Genomic DNA, 20,565 nt, shown 5'->3' with positions numbered 1-20,565 from the left:
AGACAGAGAGAGAGAGGGGGGGGGGGGCAGTGAGGGACAAGATTGACGCTGACTGGTTCACACCCAGAACCAACTGTGGCAGGCTGCATGGTGTCATCGGCATCATCATCATCACATCACATCACATCATCACATCATCATCATCATCATCATCACATCATCATCACATCATCATCATCACATCATCACATCATCATCATCACCATCATCACATCATCATCATCACCATCATCATCATCATCACATCATCATCATCACATCATCATCATCACATCATCATCACATCATCATCATCACAAACCATTTTATCACCCACCCAAACCCACATCCATCATCACATCATATCATACATCATCATCACATCATCAACAAACCCCCCCACCCTCCTCACTCAAACACACATCATATCACACCCACCACCATCACATCACACACCACACATTAAACACATCACCCCCACCACCATCTCACACACATCACATCACCTATCATTCCATCACACCACACATCATCATCATCATCACACATCACTCACCTCACATCATCATCACCAATCATCACATCTCACAAAAATACCCCCCTCAACTCATCATCATCACATCATCAATCATATATCAACACATCACATCAATCATCACACATCACAAACAACATCACATCAACCTCAACACACACATCCAAAAACATCTCATCATCAAAAAACCCCTCAACACACACACATCATCCCCACACAACACACACCACACAAAACAAACCACATCACCCCCATCAACAACTCATCACCAACAACCACCACAACCTTCCTCACACCCACCACAACACACATCATCCTCATCACTCAACACAAACAAAATAAACACACATCATCACCATCACCAACACCACTTTACCTCAACACATCACCATATCAACATCATCACCCCACAATCACATCACACATCATCACACCATCACATCTCAACAACAACATCATCACATCATCATTAACCCAAAAACCACCCTCACAACAAAACATCTCACACCCCATCACTCATCACCATCACACACATCTCAATTTACATCCATCACAAAACAACATCATCAATCTCATCACACCATCACATCAATCAATCATCCCTCACAAAAATCATCCCATCACACCATCACATCAACCCAACACCCTCATCACTAAAATCACACACTAAAACACATTCCCCAAACACAACATTCACATCATCACCATCAACACTCATCACCATCATCACATCTCCATCATTTACATCACATCATAATCATCATCACCATCATCACTCTCACCATATCACATCATCACACCATCCCCCACATCATATCATCTCATCACCATCATCTCATCATCACATATCACATCATCCCAACATCACACATCACCACACTCATCATCATCATCATCACACATCACACAACATCACATCACACATTGTTGTTTTTTTTTGTGACCTTAAAAAATAACAGATGACTATGGACGGTGATCATGGAACACTGTGGGTGGACAGAAAAAAAATTAAATTTGTTAAGTTTTAAAACCTTGAAAAATTTTAAAAACACAATGAATCATAAACAAAGGGCAATCAAAGGAAACACGTGAACTTTTCGTCAACCCGGCTTAAAATCGCAAAGGTAGAAAGGGCTTTTGCATTGGGCGAAAAATAAATTTAAGTTTTGGAATCGTGTCTGTAAGTATTGATTTTACACCAAAATTTTTAAAGGGAATGTCATCTTTTACGAAACTGTTTCAGGTATCACACATTGCTCTTTCGGTGTTTTTTGTTTTTTTGTTTTTTTTTTGGGGGGCGGGGGGGGGGGTTTTTCCCGCCCCGGGTCGGGCGGTTCCAAAAAACCGTTCCCCGGGGGCCCCGTCCCGCCTTTTTCCGTAAAGGCGGGTTTTCCCCTTTTTTTTGCCGGTTGGTTTTTTTCCCCCCCGGGGGTGTGCGGCTTTTGGGCCCCCAAAGGTTTTCAAAATCGGGGCGTGTTGGGGTTTTTTTGGGCCTTTGGTTTTACCAAAAGGCCTTTTTGGGCCCGGGTCTTGCCCCGGGTCGGGGGAGGGGGGGGGGAAACCAAGGGTTGGCCCCGGGAAGGGGTCCCCGGGGAAAGGGGGTGCGAATAAGTGGGGCCGCCCCCCCTTTTTTTTTGTTTTTTTTTTTTGGGGGGCGGGGGGGGGGGGTTAATCTTCCCTGTCCGATTTGTAAGTCATGGGCGCTGATTCGTAACATAGTCAGTGCTTTCCTGTGTTGTGTATTTGCTGTATTCTTTAAATACGGTTCAATTTTATAATTTGTCACAGCGTTCTTCTAAAATTCTAATTTAGTTTAACTGTTTTGTTTCTGTTTACGGCCAAAATTTTGCATATTCATTTTCAAGCTTCTTGGATATGGCATACTTTAATCTTTTAACGCTAAAAATGAACTGATTTCTTTTTTTCCAAACATGATCCAATCCAGTGCTAGTTAATACAGTTTCTTATGAAAAGTAGCCACTGAACATTATTGTTTGTTTGACGATACATGCGTTTATGCGTCGTGTATACAAGCGAATTTTGAGGAAGCTCTAACACGTGTATCCAATAGCCAATAACTTGACATCATTATATTTGGGCTAACTGGGAATCTTCCCGCAATTCTCCTGTGTGTGCAGGGCGGTAGGGGCGTGGTTGTGGATACCATGGGATGGACCCGATGGAAGGAGAGATCCGCGGCCACAGGAAGAGGGGCAGCAGGGGACGTAACGCTGCGGGCAGCCCCCCCTCCTCCTCCCCATCTTCCTTCTTCCGCTCCATCAGTCAGGCCTTCTCTCACAATGGGTGAGTGAGTGAGTGGGTGGGTGAGTGGGTGGATGGGTGAATGAGTGAGTGGGCGAGTGAGTGAGTTGATGAGTGACCACCGGTGACTCGATCCAAGGCCGGCGGAGGCCTGTGCTCTTTCTACCGTGTTGCGTCATCACACACACACACACACACACACACACACACACACATGCACGGGTGCACACGCATATGCACACACACATACACAAACACACTTGCGTGCGCGCACACACGCACGCATGTACGCACGCACCCCCCCATCCCCACCCCACCACCCTCCACCTACCCCCACCCAACGCCCACCACCCCCACCCTCACCATCCCCACTCACACACACACATGATCGAACTCACATTTCAACTGCTATCTGAATTTCAAACTTTCTCTGTCTTCGCCACGCTTCTTCAGTTCAGTTTCAGTTTCAGTAGCTCAAGGAGGCGTCACTGCGTTCGGACAAATCCATATACGCTACACCACATCTGTCAAGCAGATGCCTGACCAGCAGCGTAACCCAACGCTTTTCGAGTCGACCAAATTACCGTAACGCGAGCCAACAATTTTCTCTTAGTGCAACATGTGGCTTATATATGTCATGATTATGTCTTTTAAAAAATTCTTAAAAAAACACACACAAAACACCACCACACAACTATATATATAAATAAATAGATACGTGCCCTTTGGCGTGCTCTTGTATGACTCAGGTGTGAATGGGTACCTAACTTCGGTCGGGGAAGGGTTAAAAGCGGTCCGGGCGCGGCAGGAAAGCCGGAATTCTCTAGCTTATAGACACACTGGACACGAATGCATTGCCCCGATGGCGGTGAAAGGCTACCTTTAACTTTTCCTTTTCTTTTCTTTTTTTCTTTTTGCTTTCTTATTTTAGTTCATTGTGTATTTATAGTTCCTGATATGCCCGAACAGAGGTACAGATTATTGTGTATAATCTGTATGTTTGGCGGTAAAAAAAAAAAGGAAATAAAAGATTTTTTTTTTAAGTTGACGCGTCATTCTTTCACGCTATTTTTGTTACATGTTATAATGATAATACTATTGATGATAATTATTATGTGTTCTGTAGCGGTACTTCCTGCCGTGACCCCGATACCTCAAGTTCTGTCTCTGTCTCTGTCTCTGTCTCTGTCTCTCTCTCTCTCTCTCTCTCTCTCTCTCTAACACACACACACACACACACACACACACACACACACACATTTAATTCATTTGATCAGTTAACATCATAATCAGCAACATCATTCCAGTTGTCACAGTACTTAACGTATCGTTCTCGTATCATTGTCATTATCATTATCATAATCAGCAACATCACTACAGTTATCACAATTCTTAACGTATCGTTCTCGCATCATTATCATTATCGTGATTTGTCTTCATCGTCATCATTAACCCCTTACAGGCCGAGGGACCTTGGGGAGGGAGAGATCACCATCAGCAAGGCCAGCGTGGTGTCCCTGGCCCTGTACTCATGGCTGACCCCCGTGGTGTGGAAGCTGTGCCGGGTGGGTGTGGGTTCAATCCTCAACCTCACCTGGATGGAGGAGGACACCACCGCTCACAACGTGCAGAGGTACGTGCACGTGGTGTGTGTGGGGGGGTAGGGTGGAGGGAGAGGTGTGGCGTGGGGGGTAAAGGGGTGGGGTGTGGTGCTTTTGGGGGTTGGGGGGGGTGGGGATGGGGGTATTGGTTTGGGGTGTACGGATGGGTGTTGGGGGGAGGTGTGTGTGTGTGTGTGTGTGTGTGTGTGTGTGTGTGTGTGTGCGCGCGCGCGCGCGTGTGAGTGAGTAGGTGGGTAGGGTGGGGGGAAGGTGTGTAGCGGTGTGGGGTTTTGGGTGGGGAGATGTGCGGGTATGTGTGTGTGTGCGCGAGCGCGCAGGCGCGCATGTGTGTGTGTGTGTAATTCATGCGTGTGTGCGCGCGTGGAGGTCGGTGGGGGGAGGGTGGGTGTGGGAATTGGTTTGTGTATGGAAGGGAGGATTAAAGGCTGTGGGTGTGGTTGGTGTGGGAGGGGGAAGCGGGAGAGTGTGTGTGTGTATGAGTTGGTGGTGGTCTGGGATGTGCGCGCGGGCGCGTGTATGTGTGTGTGTGTGTGTGTGTGTGTTCATGCTTTTTTGAGCACACGCGATAATCAAAATGTAGGCCAACAGTTCTTCTCATAATGTAGATAGAAAGGCACAGGCCTGTCAACAGACCGATTGAATGGATGGATGGACAGACGAATGGACAAATAGACAGACAGATTTTTAGACAACGCTACATGTGCTAGGCACCTGCATACAGGCCTACAATATTAGACGGACAGGCATGGACAAACGGAATAACAGAATGAATAATGGAGAAACATAAGCATGATGCCACAAGGAAATCGGTCTTCAAAGCCACTTGAAGTTAGATCTGGGAGTCTGGCAATCTTCCTAGCATAGATCTGGGTATCATCTGCCTTTTTTTGGGGGGTGGGGGGGGGTGAGAGGCTAACTGCCCTGCCCTGATCTAATCTGTGGATGCATCATCGAAACAGGATCTGTGATAAGTTGATTAAATTCTTACTAAAAGCGGATCTCGTATTTTAGGGTAAGAAGTACATCTTGATAAAGTCACACTTACCAAGGAAATGTCTTTTTTTTTCTTTAAATGGATAACCTTACATAACTTTTTAGTTCGTTTGTGTGGATGTATCTTTGTAAGGCCTTGTTAAGCTTTTGAAATTTAGATTTAGATTGAAAAATTCATATTCTAAAACAGCCAAAATCAGAATTAAAGATGGAAATTATGATTTCGAAAAAGCCACCAAAACCACAATTTAGATGTATAATAGTTGTGTTGTTAAAGATGCTTAAACCCGCAGGGTAAGCGCTGTACATGCAATTGTACGTTATTATCATTTATTATTATTATTATTATTATTATCATTTTTACTGTGAGTGTTGGAGTGTAACAGTTGTAGTATTGATAGTATGTTACTTTGTGAGTTTTATGCATTGTGTTTTTATAATATCAATGATTCTGTTTTATGTTTCTACTACTTTTTATATGTTTTCTTGTTTCACTTTAGGTACTGGATTGTAAAGCGCTTAGAGTTTGCTTGTATCATAGCGCTATATAAAAATAAAATGTTATGAAATAAAATATAAATTCTGATTTCAGATTAGAGCGGGCGTGGAACGAGGAAGTGAAAACCCGGGGTCCTGCCAAGGCTCAGCTGGGTCGTGCAATACGTTCGGCTTACCACAGACGACTAGTGTGTTCAGTCATCGTCATCCTGTCCAGCCTGTCTCTGTCCTTCGTCAGTTCGGTGAGTGGAGCAATGCTGACTTGGTTTTCATCACTTGTTACCAACATTACATCATACATCAGCTGGTTGTTTTTCATCACTTGTTACCAACATTACATCAGCTGGTTGTTTTTCATCACTTGTTACCAACATTACATCAGCTGATTTAGTTTTCATCACTTGTTACCAACATTACATCAGCTGGTTGTTTTTCATCACTTGTTACCAACATTACATCAGCTGGTTGTTTTTCATCACTTGTTACCAACATTACATCAGCTGGTTTGTTTTTCATCACTTGTTACCAACATTACATCAGCTGATTTGTTTTTCATCACTTGTTACCAACATTACATCAGCTGGTTGTTTTTCATCACTTGTTACCAACATTACATCAGCTGATTTGTTTTTCATCACTTGTTACCAACATTACATCAGCTGGTTGTTTTTCATCACTTGTTACCAACATTTCATCAACTGATTTGTTTTTCATCACTTGTTACCAACATTACATCAGCTGGTTGTTTTTCATCACTTGTTACCAACATTACATCAGCTGGTTGTTTTTCATCACTTGTTACCAACATTACATCAGCTGATTTATTTTTCATTGCTTGTTACCAACATTACATCAGCTGATTTGTTTTTCATTACTTGTTACCAACATTACATCAGCTGGTTGTTTTTTATCACTTGTTACCAGCATTACATCATACATCAGCTGGTCGTTTTTCATCACGTGTTACCAACATTACATCAGCTGGTTTGTTTACCAACATTACATCAGCAGGTTGTTTTTCATCACTTGTTACCAACATTACATCAGCTGGTTGTTTTTCATCACTTGTTACCAACATTACATCATACATCAGCTGGTTGTTTTTCATTACTTGTTACCAACATTACATCAGCTGGTTGTTTTTCATCACTTGTTACCAACATTACATCTGGTTGTTTTTCATCACTTGTTACCAACATTACATCAACTGATTTGTTTTTCATCACTTGTAACCAACATTACATCAGCTGATTTGTTTTTCATCACTTGTTACCAACATTACATCAGCTGATTTGTTTTTCATCACTTGTTACCAACATTACATCAGCTGGTTGTTTTTCATTACTTGTTACCAACATTACATCAGCTGGTTGTTTTTCATCACTTGTTACCAACATTACATCAGCTGGTTGTTTTTCATTACTTGTTACCAACATTACATCAGCTGGTTGTTTTTCATCACTTGTTACCAACATTACATCAACTGATTTGTTTTTCATCACTTGTAACCAACATTACATCAGCTGATTTGTTTTTCATCACTTGTTACCAACATTACATCAGCTGATTTGGTTTTCATCACTTGTTACCAACATTACATCAGCTGGTTGTTTTTCATCACTTGTTACCAACATTACATCAGCTGGTTGTTTTTCATCACTTGTTACCAACATTACATCAGCTGGTTGTTTTTCATCACTTGTAACCAACATTACATCAGCTGATTTGTTTTTCATCACTTGTTACCAACATTACATCAGCTGGTTGTTTTTCATCACTTGTTACCAACATTCATCAGCTGGTTGTTTTTCATCACTTGTTACCAACATTACATCAGCTGATTTGGTTTTCATCACTTGTTACCAACATTACATCAGCTGGTTGTTTTTCATTACTTGTTACCAACATTACATCTGGTTGTTTTTCATCACTTGTTACCAACATTCATCAGCTGGTTGTTTTTCATCACTTGTTACCAACATTACATCAGCTGGTTTGTTTTTCATCACTTGTTACCAACATTACATCAGCTGATTTGGTTTTCATCACTTGTTACCAACATTACATCAGCTGATTTGGTTTTCATCACTTGTTATCAACATTACATCAGCTGGTTGTTTTTCATTACTTGTTACCAACATTACATCAGCTGATTTGTTTTTCATCACTTGTTACCAACATTATATCAGCTGGTTGTTTTTCATCACTTGTTACCAACATTACATCAGCTGGTTGTTTTTCATCACTTGTTACCAACATTATATCAGCTGGTTGTTTTTCATCACTTGTTACCAACATTATATCAGCTGGTTGTTTTTCATCACTTGTTACCAACATTACATCAGCTGGTTGTTTTTCATCATTTGTAACCAACATTACATCAGCTGATTTGTTTTTCATCACTTGTTACCAACATTACATCAGCTGGTTGTTTTTCATCACTTGTTACCAACATTCATCAGCTGGTTGTTTTTCATCACTTGTTACCAACATTACATCAGCTGATTTGGTTTTCATCACTTGTTACCAACATTACATCAGCTGGTTGTTTTTCATTACTTGTTACCAACATTACATCTGGTTGTTTTTCATCACTTGTTACCAACATTCATCAGCTGGTTGTTTTTCATCACTTGTTACCAACATTACATCAGCTGGTTTGTTTTTCATCACTTGTTACCAACATTACATCAGCTGATTTGTTTTTCATCACTTGTTACCAACATTACATCAGCTGATTTGTTTTTCATCACTTGTTACCAACATTACATCAGCTGGTTGTTTTTCATTACTTGTTACCAACATTACATCAGCTGATTTGTTTTTCATCACTTGTTACCAACATTACATCAGCTGGTTGTTTTTCATCACTTGTTACCAACATTACATCAGCTGATTGTTTTTCATCACTTGTTACCAACATTATATCAGCTGGTTGTTTTTCATCACTTGTTACCAACAATACATCAGCTGGTTGTTTTTCATCACTTGTTACCAACATTACATCAGCTGGATTGTTTTTCATCACTTGTTACCAACATTACATCAGCTGATTGTTTTTCATCACTGGTTACCAACATTACATCATCTGCTCTTAACGTTGTCCAGTTGGTTGTTTACTGTAGGTCCCCACATCATCCTCTGTTCAAATGATAATCTCAGAAGTATTGCATACAATATTTGATTATTGATTCATTTTTAGTCCCAATCCTGCTTCCCCCCACCCCACCCCCCTCTCACACACACCCTTGCAATGTTATGTTTTTCTTTCTCCAATCACTGACACTCACCCTCTCCATTTTACATTCTGTTCTCTCTCTCTCTCTCTCTCTCTCTCTCTCTCTCTCTCTCTCTCTCTCTCTCTCTCTCTCTCTCAAACGGGTTGAAGAAAATGATATGCCAACAGAGTCACAGGCTGGATTCAGGTGTGGTTATGCCACAACAGATCATATTTTTACTCTGAACGCGGTTATTGAGAAATCTTTAACAAAAGGGAGGTAAGCTTTACGCCTGTTTTGTTGATCTGAGAAAAGCATTTGACTCTGTGCAACGTCAGTCTTTGTTTGATATTTTGATTCAGAAAGGTATAAAGGTGAAATTTATGAATGCTATCATTGCTATGTATAAATGTGTTACATCTTGCGTACGTATTGAAGACAAGTTAACTGAGTTGTTTTTTTTTATTGTCCCATTGGCCTAAAGCAAGGATGTATGTAAAGCCCTATATTGTTTTCGTTGTTTGTTAACGAAATTGCATCAGCAATTGAAATCAGTGGTATTCATGGAATTCAGTTTTTGCCTGATTTATTAGAGTTGTACATTCTTCAGTTCGCGGATGATATTGTACTGCTATCTAACACTGCGATTGGTCTGCAAAATCAAATAAATATTCTGAATAATGCATGAAAAACACTCTTCTTGAATGTAAATATGACAAGACTGAAGTGATGGTTTTTCGAAAAGGTGGCTTTTTGGGAAGATATGAAAAGTGGAATTTCGATGGAAATGCTCTAGAAGTAGCGACTGAATATAATTATCTAGGGTTTGTTTTTACGACAAAAATGAGTATAAACAAAGGGGTAGGGATTTTAAAAGTAAAAGGCAAACATGCATGCATTGACTGTATAAAATACATAACGAAGCTGAATGATATTTCCAAAGGATGTTTTTTTTTCAAAATATTTGATGCTCAGGTACAACCCATTCTTTTGTACACTTCTGAGATGTGGGGTCTTAACAGACTTGATAACATTGAGAAGGTTCATTCCAGTAGTAGTTTGTTATAAAAATAATAATGAATGAAAATTGATGAATAGAAAAAAATCTTAATTAGTAGTAGTAGTAGTAGTGGTGGTTGTAGCAGTAGCAGTAGTAGTACTAGTAGTAGCAGTCGTAGTAGTAGTAGTAGTAAGAGGATTAAAGACCATCAATCTGTCTGCTGTGTGCCCGGCCAGGCCTTCTTGCTACGCTTCTTGCTGAAGAACGTGGAGGACGGAAACTCTCCGCTGTGGAAGAACGTCCTGAGCGTGTGCCTGCTGGTGGTCTGTGAGGTGCTGCGGTGTCTGACCTACTCCCTGGCCTGGTGCTTCACCTACTGGACAGGTAAGCACAGCGTCACCTGGTGATTCACCTTACTGGACAGGTAAGCACAGCGTCACCTGGTGATTCACCTTACTGGACAGGTAAGCACAGTGCCATCTGGTGATTCACCTTACTGGACAGGTAAGCACAGCGTCACCTGGTGATTCACCTTACTGGACAGGTAAGCACAGCGTCACCTGGTGATTGACCTTACTGGACAGGTAAGCACAGCATCACCTGGTGATTCAACTTACTGGACAGGTAGAGGAAGGTTGCAGAGTGGTTAATGCCAATACAGAGTCCGTAAGGGTCTTGGTTCGAATCCGCTCTCACCCTTTCTCCCAAGTTTGACAGGAAAAACCGAGCGTCAAACATTCGGATGAGGCAGCAAATCGAGGTCCCGTGTGCAGCATGCACTTGGTACACTGAAAAAGAACGCATGGCAAGGAGAGTGTTGTCCTCTGGCAAAGTTTTGTCGAAGAAATCCACTCAGATAGGTACACAAATATACATACATGCACTGAAGGTCTGACAAAGCGTTGGGTTATGCTGCTGGTCAGACATCAGCACAGCAGCTGTGCTGTAGTGTATATATTTGTATTTTGTATTTCTATCACAACAGATTTCTCTGTGTGAAATTCGGGCTGCTCTCAGCAGGGAGAGCGCGTCGCTATACTACAGCACCACCCGTTTTTTTGTATTTTTCCTGCGTGCAGTTTTATTTGTTTTTCCTATTGACGTGGATTTTTCTAAAGAATTTTGCCAGGAACAACCCTTTTGTTACCGTGGGTTATTTTACGTGTGCTAAGTGCGTGCTGCACACGGGACCTCGGTTTATCGTCTCATCCGAATGACTAGCGTCCAGACCACCACTCAAGGTCTAGTGGAGGGGGAGAAAATATCGGCGGCTGAGCCGTGATTCGAACCAGCGCACTCAGATTCTCTCGCTAGATTTGTCTGAATGCAGTGGTGCCTCCTTGAGTAACTGAAACTGAAAACTTAATGGACAAAGCACTGCATCACCGGTGCACTGTGCAGTCTGACAGTGGCTGAAGCTGCCTCATCTACCATGAGTTCAGCTGTAGGAACTGGCAGTGCTGTGATTTCATTTCTTTTCTCTTTTATTGGTGTCCCAGAAAAGTTTAGGAAAAGTTTTGTTGTTCTGTATTTCACCGATGATGAATGATGATGGGGGTGGGGGGGCGGGGGAGTGGGTGGGGGGTGTGAAGATGATGCTGTGGAGGTCCATTTAGGTTTGGGACTACCAGACAAGGCTGTATTCTCATAATATTATCCTGGCATTAACCAGTCTTAGAGATACAGACACCTGCTGTGTTGGTCAGGGAGTTTTAGCAGCACTCATAAAGAAGCATCTGCAAAATAGATAACTCTTGACAGTGTGGTCCCAGTCTCCACACTGAAGCCCACAGCACACTCACCTGAGGGTAGGAGCTGGCCACTGGCCAAAAAGGCCAAATGAATACGCTTAATAGCCAAAAAAAGCGTAAGACGAGACAGAGCGTAAACCTGACAAGATGGCGTGGAGAGCCTTGGCCAAAGGAATGATTCAGCGCTTATAGCTTTTAGAGGCGTTTGATTGGCTGAGAGCGGACCGGGCCAAGACTGCTCGTCTTTTCACTGTTAGCCGCGCGAAATTTGGCCAAGCAGAGCAAACCGATAGGCCTAGTTTGCATCAGTTTGACATGGTAAGTATATGTAACACCAAACATGGAGTATAATACAAACTCCTCCTACCTGTGAGAGGGATGGAAGAAACTGTGTCCTGTGTGTTGTGCAGAATGCTGTGCTGTATGGAATGTTGTGTGTTCAGCCCAGTGTTGTATGCTGTATAGAATGCTGTGTATTGCGTTTTATGGAATCCCATGCTGTATGGAATGCTGTGTATTGTGCTGTTATGGAAAGCTGTGTTGTGTGGAATGCTGTATGTATGTCTGTATGGAAAGCTGTGTGTTGCAGCCATGCGGGTCAGACAAGGAGCCATGGGCTTGCTGTTCAAGAAGATGTTACGTCTGCGCAGCTTGAAGGACAAGAAGATCGGGGAGGTGTGTGACGGCCGGATGTTTCTCTCTTTCTGTTCCTTGGCGCCTGGTGCCGGACTTTGGGGAAGGGTTCTTTCTTTACCATTTCAGTGAGCGTACAGAGTCAGGCTGAAGCATACAGAGAAAATTACATAATATAATGTAACATTAATGTTGTATGCATGCATTGTATGCATCACAATATTAATACCATCGTCTTAGATGAAGAGACTATGAATAAATAAACAACTGTATGCATCACAGACTTGGCTACACTTAACTCTTTCTCTGCTGAGGTAATAAAGTTATTCTGATTCTCATTCTGATAATGAATCATGCGCTCCCAAGTGCATACATATCTTCCATGCGTGTACACAAACATGTTCTTTTGCAAAAAAAAACAAAAAAACAGTTACAGGCACACAAAGACATATTGACATTCAACCCTGAAATGGTAAGCAACATGATTTCTTCTTCTTCTTCTTCTTGGATCATGGGCTGCAACTCCTGCGTTCACTCATATGTTAACGAGTGGGCTTTTACATGCAAAACGTTTTTGTGGTTTTTTTGTTTTGTTTTTTAAAGCATAAGGTGTGTTTAATATATACATACATATTACATGTGCATTTAGTACCCAACCATTTCATATTAATTCAACACAGACACTTAGAGACAAAGACAGACAGTTACAGACAGAAAGACAGAGACAGACAGACAGAGACAGAATCAGAGAGAATGGGTTATTGTATATAAAATTGCACACTTACTCCACCATTTGTAACTTTTTTTTTCTTTTTTTTACCTCACCATGTAGGCAGCCATACTCCCGTTTTAGGGGGTGACACATGATTTGATTTGTGTTTTTCGCTGTGTGCCCCCCAGTTGGTCAACATGTGTAGCAATGACGGTCAGCGTCTGTACGAAGTGCTGGCCAACGCCCCCTTCATCCTGGGTGGCCCCTTCATCTTTCTGGCCGGCAGCATCTACCTGGTCTTCCTCATCGGACCCTGGGCCTTCGTCGCCATCGGCACTTTCCTCGCCTTCTTCATCATGATGGTGAGTCTCTACCCCCTTCAGACTGGTGATGACAGCGATGACAGTATCAGTATCAGTATCAGTAGCTCAAGGAGGCATGACTGCGTTCGGTCAAATCCATATACGCTACACCACATCTGCCAAGCAGATGCCTGACCAGCAGCATAACCCAACACGCTTAGTCAGGCCTTGAGAAAAAATAAATTAAATAAATAAATAATAAAATAAAATAAAATAAAATATCAAAAATAAATAATAAATTAATAATGAATAAGATAAATAAAAAAAGAAGATAAATACATAAAAATTCAAATAATAATAATAATAATATTTATTTATAAGGCGCAAAATCTTGATGAAGTCAACTCTAAGCGAACAAAAAAAAAAGAAAAAAAAAGACAACAATGATGATAAATAAGCAAATAAATGTAAAACATGCAGACACACATTCACACATACACACACACACACACATGCATAACAGATATGCACCAAACATGCAGTTTCACAGATATGAAAGCACAGTCAACGTTGTCATCATCTTCATTGTCATCTTTCGTCATCTCTGTTGTTGTATCGTATTGTTTTGTTACGGTGTTGAGTGACGGGCGCCATAGCCGAATGGTTAAAGCGTTGGACTTTCAGTCTGAGGGTCCCAGGTTCGAATCACGGTGACGGCGCCCGGTGGGTAAAGGGTGGAGATTTTTACGATCTCCCAGGTCAACATATGTGCAGACCTGCCAGTGCCTGAACCCCCTTCGTGTGTATACGCAAGCATAAGATCAAATACGCACGTTAAAGATCCTGTAATCCATGTCAGTGTTCGGTGGGTTATGGAAACAAGAACATACCCAGCATGCACACCCCCGAAAGCAGAGTATGGCTGCCTACATGGCGGGGTAAAAAATGGTCATACACGTAAAAGCCCACTCGCGTATATACGAGTGAACGTGGGAGTTGAAGCCCACGAACGCAGAAGAAGAAGAAGAAGTTTCGGTGTTGAGTCACCGTGCCTTGATGCTGGAGTCAGATGATGACAGTCATTGTGATCATCATCATCATCATCTCTGTTTTAGTGTGGTGTAGTGTAGTGTAGTGCAGTGTGTGTAGTGTAGTGTAGTGTAGTGTAGTGTAGTGTAGTGTAGTGTAGTTAGTGTGGTGTAATGCAGGGTGGTTATGGTGGTGCAGTGTAGTTACTGTGGTGTAGTGTAATGTAGTTAGTGTGGTGTAATGTAGTGTGGTTAGGTTGGTGCAGTGTATTTAGTGTGGTGTAGTGTAGTGTAATGTAGTTAGTGTGGTTAGTGTAGTGTAGTTCAATGCAGATAGTGTAGTGTACTTAGTGTAGTGTGTGTAGTGCAGTGCAGTGTAGTATAGTGCAGTGTAGTGTAGTTAGTGTGGTGTAGTGTAGTTAGTGTGGTGTAGTGTGGTGTAGTGTAGTGTAGTGTCATGATAGTGACGAAATGCACTTTGATGCTGGCGTCAGACAGATGATGACATTCATCGTCAACATCATCATCATTTTCATCATTGTTTCTGTCGTGTTGTGTTGTATTGTATTATGTTGTATTATATTGTATTGTTTTGTATTGTTTTGTTTTGTGTTGTATTGTATTGTCATGGTGGTGAGTCACTGTGCCTTGATGCTGGCATCAGATAGATGATGTCATGTTGTATTGTATTGCATTGTATTGCATTGTATTGTATTGCATTGCATTGTATTGCATTGTATTGTATTGTATTGTATTGTCACAATAGTGAGTTACCAAGCCTTGCTGGCTTCAGACAGATGATAACAGTCATCGTCATCATTATCATCATGGTCTCTGGTGTTGGGCTCATGGGGCAGAGTGATGAGGTGGCACATGTCTTGTTGCATGCCAGGCAGAGTAACAGAAGCTCTTCTTCTTCTTCTTCTTTGTTCGTGGGCTGCAACTCCCACGTTCACTCGTATATACGCGAGTGGGCTTTTACGTGTATGACCGTTTTTACCCCACCATGTAGGCAGCCATACTCCGCTTTCGGGGTTGTGCATGCTGGGTATGTACTTTTTTCCATATTCCACCAAACGCTGACATGGATTACAGGATCTTTAACGTGCGTATTTGATCTTCTGCGTGCGTATACACACGAAGGGGGTTCAGGCACTAGCAGGTCTGCACATATGTTGACCTGGGAGATTGGAAAAATCTCCACCCTTTACCCACCAGGCACCGTCACCGAGATTCGAACCCGGGCCCCTCAGATTGAAAGTCCAACGCTTTAACCATTCGGCTATTGCGCCCGTCGTAACAGAAGCCATGCTCCAGTGACTTGATAACTGCATTTATACGTGAACAGTGTATCCCGTGATGGGGCATCAATCCTCTGCCAGTTTACTGCGTCAGTCCTACATTGACCAGGGGCTGGGTTGTATAAGCGATCTTAGCAGCACTAAGTTTGCTTAGAGTTAAGGGTTTTCCTAGGGCTATGGAATTAGACTTAGCAGACTTAGGAAAATTCTAAATGCGAAGCAAACCGAGGGCTGCTACATTCGTTCACACAACCCAGCTCAGGGCTCTACAGTTTCTGCATGATTTCGTTAGAAGCACGCAACATTCATCAGAAGAATTGTGACGGTTGAAGAAGTTGGATGTTCATGGTCTCAGGCTCTACAGTTTCTGTATGGTTTCGTCAGAAGCATCCAGAATTCATCAGAAGTATCATAAACAGTTGATGCAGACAGGTGTTCATGGTGTGAACCTCCAGGCTCATGAGAGTGGCAGGAATTAATGGTGCTTATACCCCTGAAAACAGAATATGGCTGCCTACAGTCATACACGTAAAAGCCCACTCATGTACATACAAGTGAACATGGGAGTTTCAACCCATGAACGAAGAAGAAGAAGACGAGTGGTGCTAACGTTCCCACTGTAGTTTTGTGTGATACTTTCGAACTTCAAATAGTTACTGTACCAAGGTCGTTGGGAAGTTTTGCTGTTTATCTTGGTGATACAGTATAGGACTTCAAACAGTTACTGTACCAAGGTCGTTGGGAAGTTTTGCTGTTTATCTTGGTGATACAGTATAGGACTTCAAACAGTTACTGTACCAAGGTCACTGGGAAGCTTCACTGTTTATCTTGGTGATACAGTATAGGACTTCAAACAGTTACTGTACCAAGGTCACTGGGAAGTTTTGCTGTTAATCTTGGTGATACAGTATAGGACTTCAAACAGTTACTGTACCAAGGTCACTGGGAAGTTTTGCTGTTAATCTTGGTGATACAGTATAGGACTTCAAACAGTTACTGTACCAAGGTCACTGGGAAGTTTTGCTGTTTATCTTGGTGATACAGTATAAGTTCATTTTCATCATCCTCAGCTAGTCAACACATCGCATGCCTGGAGCGAAAAACATGCATCTTTGGAGGTTTCAAGCTGCAGTTATCTGGTTTTCTGCAAGTCAGTCTCATAAATTCATCTTTTCTTGTGTATTTAAAAAAAAAAAAAAAGTCTTGTATGTTACTATCTCTGCAAATCAATTTGACATGAACGAAGAATTCTGTCATTTGCTGGTGTGTGTGTGTGTGTGTGTGTGTGTGTGTGTGTGTGTGTGTGTTTGTATATATGTTAATGTATGTGTGCATGCGTGTGTGTTGATGTATGTGCATACATGCGTATCTACTGTCGTGCATGCATTAATATGTATATCATGTGTGTGCCTTGTGTTGACAGAAATTTGTGGCCAGCGGACTGGAGCACTACCGGCAGGAGGCGGTGACGCTGACCGGTCAGCGTGTGGGGCTGATGACCGAGGTGCTGACCTGCATGAAGCTGATCAAGATGAATGCCTGGGAGCCCTCCTTCATCCACAGAATCTCCAGTGGGTTGGCAGACACACATCGCACGTCACACATCACACACATCACACATCGCACGTCATATGTCGCAAGTTGCACATCACACATCACACCCTCCTTCATCCACAGAATCTCCAGTGGGTTGGCAGGCACACATCGCATGTCGCATGTCGCACATCACACATCGCACGTCATATGTCGCAAGTTGCACATCACACATCACACCCTCCTTCATCCACAGAATCTCCAGTGGGTTGGCAGGCACATGTCGCACGTCGCATGTCACACATCACACATCACGCGTCACACATCACACGTCGCACATCACATGTCGCACGTCACACATCACATGTCACACATCACACGTCACACATCACATGTCGCACATCACACATCACATGTCACACGTCACACATCACATGTCGCACATCACACATCACACGTCGTGTGTTATTCTTCTTATTGTACATTATGTATTTATTCATACACGTGCTACATTATTCTTCCCATTGTTCCATACAGTGTGAGCCTATACACGTGTGTGTGAATGTAACGCAATGTGGTTTTTCAGAAAAACGGCAGCAGGAGCAGACGGCCCTGGAGAAAGCATCCTTCCTGCAGAGCATCATCCAGTCCCTGGTGCCGATGGTCCCCATCATCGCCTCAGTCCTCACCTTCATCGCCTACATCCTCAACGGCAACGACCTCAGTGTGGCAGAGGTCAGTTGGCTTACCGTAGGGCTGTTGCGGAAGGAAAGGTTTGGGCCTCGCCTTATTCCCTGTGCCAGGCCCTAGATATAGTGGATGTGAATTCACTGCTCCAAAGGCCGTGAAAGGCTGTGGGGCCCTTTAAGCTTTTAAGAGTTGTTGGGCTTCTTAACTCACTCAGTACGGCCAGTCCTCTCTTCTCCTCTACACAGACTCCTCGGATGTCCAGTGGGTGTCTGAATGACCCAACCTTTAGCTTCCGTCGTCAGAATTGTGGTATTCTTTGTCAACATTCACCTCTTAAGTATAAGAGCCTTCTGCTTGTAATATTTTGATGGTGGTAATTGGGATGAAACGCTGTTAACATCGTCTCTTTCGCCGTTCATATGGAGAGAATTAAGCATTTAAGAGTTGTTGGGCTTCTAACAGGTGTATGCTGTGTGTCGTTTTTTTGTCTTCAGGAGGACCTGTCTGCTGTTGTCAGGATGTGATTTCGTCTGTTTGTCTGTCTGTTCTAGCAAGGTGGTGTGAATTGTTGCTCAGAATGACCAGACTCTCAATGGATGAACCAGACCCTTTAACATAGAACATGGAATCAAACCAGTTAACAAATAATCTCCTCTGATGACTTTGGATTTCTGCATTGAAGTTGTCGAAAGATGGAATGAAGCAAGGGAGATAATTTGGCACTCTGATATAGAATGAGGAGGTTGTCTCCCATGATTCTCACAGCACATTTGTCATTGCACTGCATTAAAACAGTAATGAACTGCTGCACAGTCACCTTATATGGTGTCACACATATACTCTCTGTTTTTTTTTGGGGGGGGTTTCATAGCTGTGGAGAGCTGGAGAAAGAATAGGGTAGAGGATTCGTATCATCCATGTGTCTGCCCCTTCCTATCTCTGCGGCTGCCTGCACCTCCACACTCCATTTCACTCACTGCGATCGGCTTCGGATCCATTCTGTTTACGCATACCCAGATTCAAACACTCGACTGTTGACCCCTGTTCTTTCTCTGTCTCTGGACCTTGCAATTGGAATGAACTTCCTCTTTCGCTTCGTCAAGTCTCCACACTCAGTTCTTTCAAGTCTGGCCTTAAAACCCACCTCTTCACAAAATAGCCTCCCTTGCCTGCCTCTTCCTTGTCTTCAGTTTCTCCAGTTTTAGAGTTATGCATGTGTGTGAATGACTGGTGCAAAACCACTTTGATTTGTCTCTGCACAAGATTCAGCGCTATATAAATACTATTATTATTATTATTATTATTCTGCATGTTTGTATATAATTTTTTTGTAAATAAATAATAATAATAATAAAATAGATAAATAAATAAATAGATAAAATAAATCAATAAAAAAAAGACAACAATGATGATAAATAAGCAAATAAATGTAAAAAAATGCAGACACACATTGTTTTGTTTGTTTGTCTGTTTTGACCGGTTGCATGTCTGTGGGTGGACCTGCAGGCATTCACGGTGATCACGGTGCTGTACTCGGTCAGCTTTGCCGTGGCAACCATGATTCACGGGATCAGAACGCTGGCTGATGCACGGGTGGCCACAGTCCGGTACCAGGTGGGTTAGGGTTCGCTTCCCACCTCTGCTTGTGTCTGGGGGTTGTTTTTTGTTGTTTTTGTTGTTGTGTGTTGTCTGTCTTTGTGTGTGTATGTGTCTTTCCTTTTCTGTCCAGGTAAATCACAGACACATTCACTTACTCCTTCACTCACAACATGCACACAGACACATTCACTTTCTCCTTCACTCACAACATGCACACAGACACATTCACTTACTCCTTCACTCACAACATGCACACAGACACATTCACTTTCTCATTCACTCACAACATGCACACAGACACATTCACTTACTTGTTTACTCACAACATGCACACAGACACATTCACTTACTCGTTCACTCACAACATGCACACAGACACATTCACTTACTCGTTCACTCACAACATGCACACAGACACATTCACTTACTCGTTCACTCACAACATGCACACAGACACATTCACTTTCTCCTTCACTCACAACATGCACACAGACACATTATTACTCGTGTGCACTTTCGACAATGTGATGCTTTGTTGTGAGTCGTGCATGTTGGTGTAGTACTTGTTTGCATGTTATTGTGTGAGTGATTGTTTTGAGGTGATGTGGAAAGTTGTAGTCGATAGTGACTCTGTGGAATTATCGTGTTGTCAGGATAATGTTTGTGTGGTGAATTTTAGTAATGTGTGTGTGTGTAGTGTGGGGTGGTGTGAGTGTGGTGGTGTATGTGTGAACTTGGAGTCGTGTCTGTGTGTGCAGGTGACTGTTTTGATGTCTTGTTTGTAGTGGAGAAAGATGTTGTAGATAGGTGGTTTTTGTAGTCAGTTAGAAGTGAGACTGTGGTTTGTGTGTTCGTGAGTTAGATGAGTTGTGCATGTTTTGCTGTGATGACTTGGTTTGAAGTGGAGAT

At 42.5% G+C, this 20,565-nt stretch overlaps 1 protein-coding gene across 1 annotated transcript in view; it reads left to right on the top strand.

Moving 5' to 3' along the window:
• Positions 1-20,565, top strand: part of LOC143288758 (ATP-binding cassette sub-family C member 5-like) — a 136,422-nt gene that overhangs the window by 77,657 nt on the left and 38,200 nt on the right. The window contains exons 2-10 of the mRNA XM_076597385.1: positions 2,653-2,818; positions 4,239-4,409; positions 5,984-6,131; positions 10,344-10,491; positions 12,448-12,533; positions 13,392-13,565; positions 17,258-17,405; positions 17,954-18,102; positions 19,564-19,675. Of these exons, the coding sequence (XP_076453500.1) occupies positions 2,685-2,818; positions 4,239-4,409; positions 5,984-6,131; positions 10,344-10,491; positions 12,448-12,533; positions 13,392-13,565; positions 17,258-17,405; positions 17,954-18,102; positions 19,564-19,675 (1,270 nt within the window). The 5' untranslated portion in view covers positions 2,653-2,684. The remainder of the gene's footprint in view (positions 1-2,652; positions 2,819-4,238; positions 4,410-5,983; positions 6,132-10,343; positions 10,492-12,447; positions 12,534-13,391; positions 13,566-17,257; positions 17,406-17,953; positions 18,103-19,563; positions 19,676-20,565) is intronic.

Source organism: Babylonia areolata, chromosome 13 (genome assembly GCF_041734735.1).
Source record: "Babylonia areolata isolate BAREFJ2019XMU chromosome 13, ASM4173473v1, whole genome shotgun sequence".
Taxonomy (NCBI): Eukaryota; Metazoa; Mollusca; class Gastropoda; order Neogastropoda; family Buccinidae; genus Babylonia; species Babylonia areolata.
This window is presented reverse-complemented; position numbering and strand designations above follow the sequence as displayed.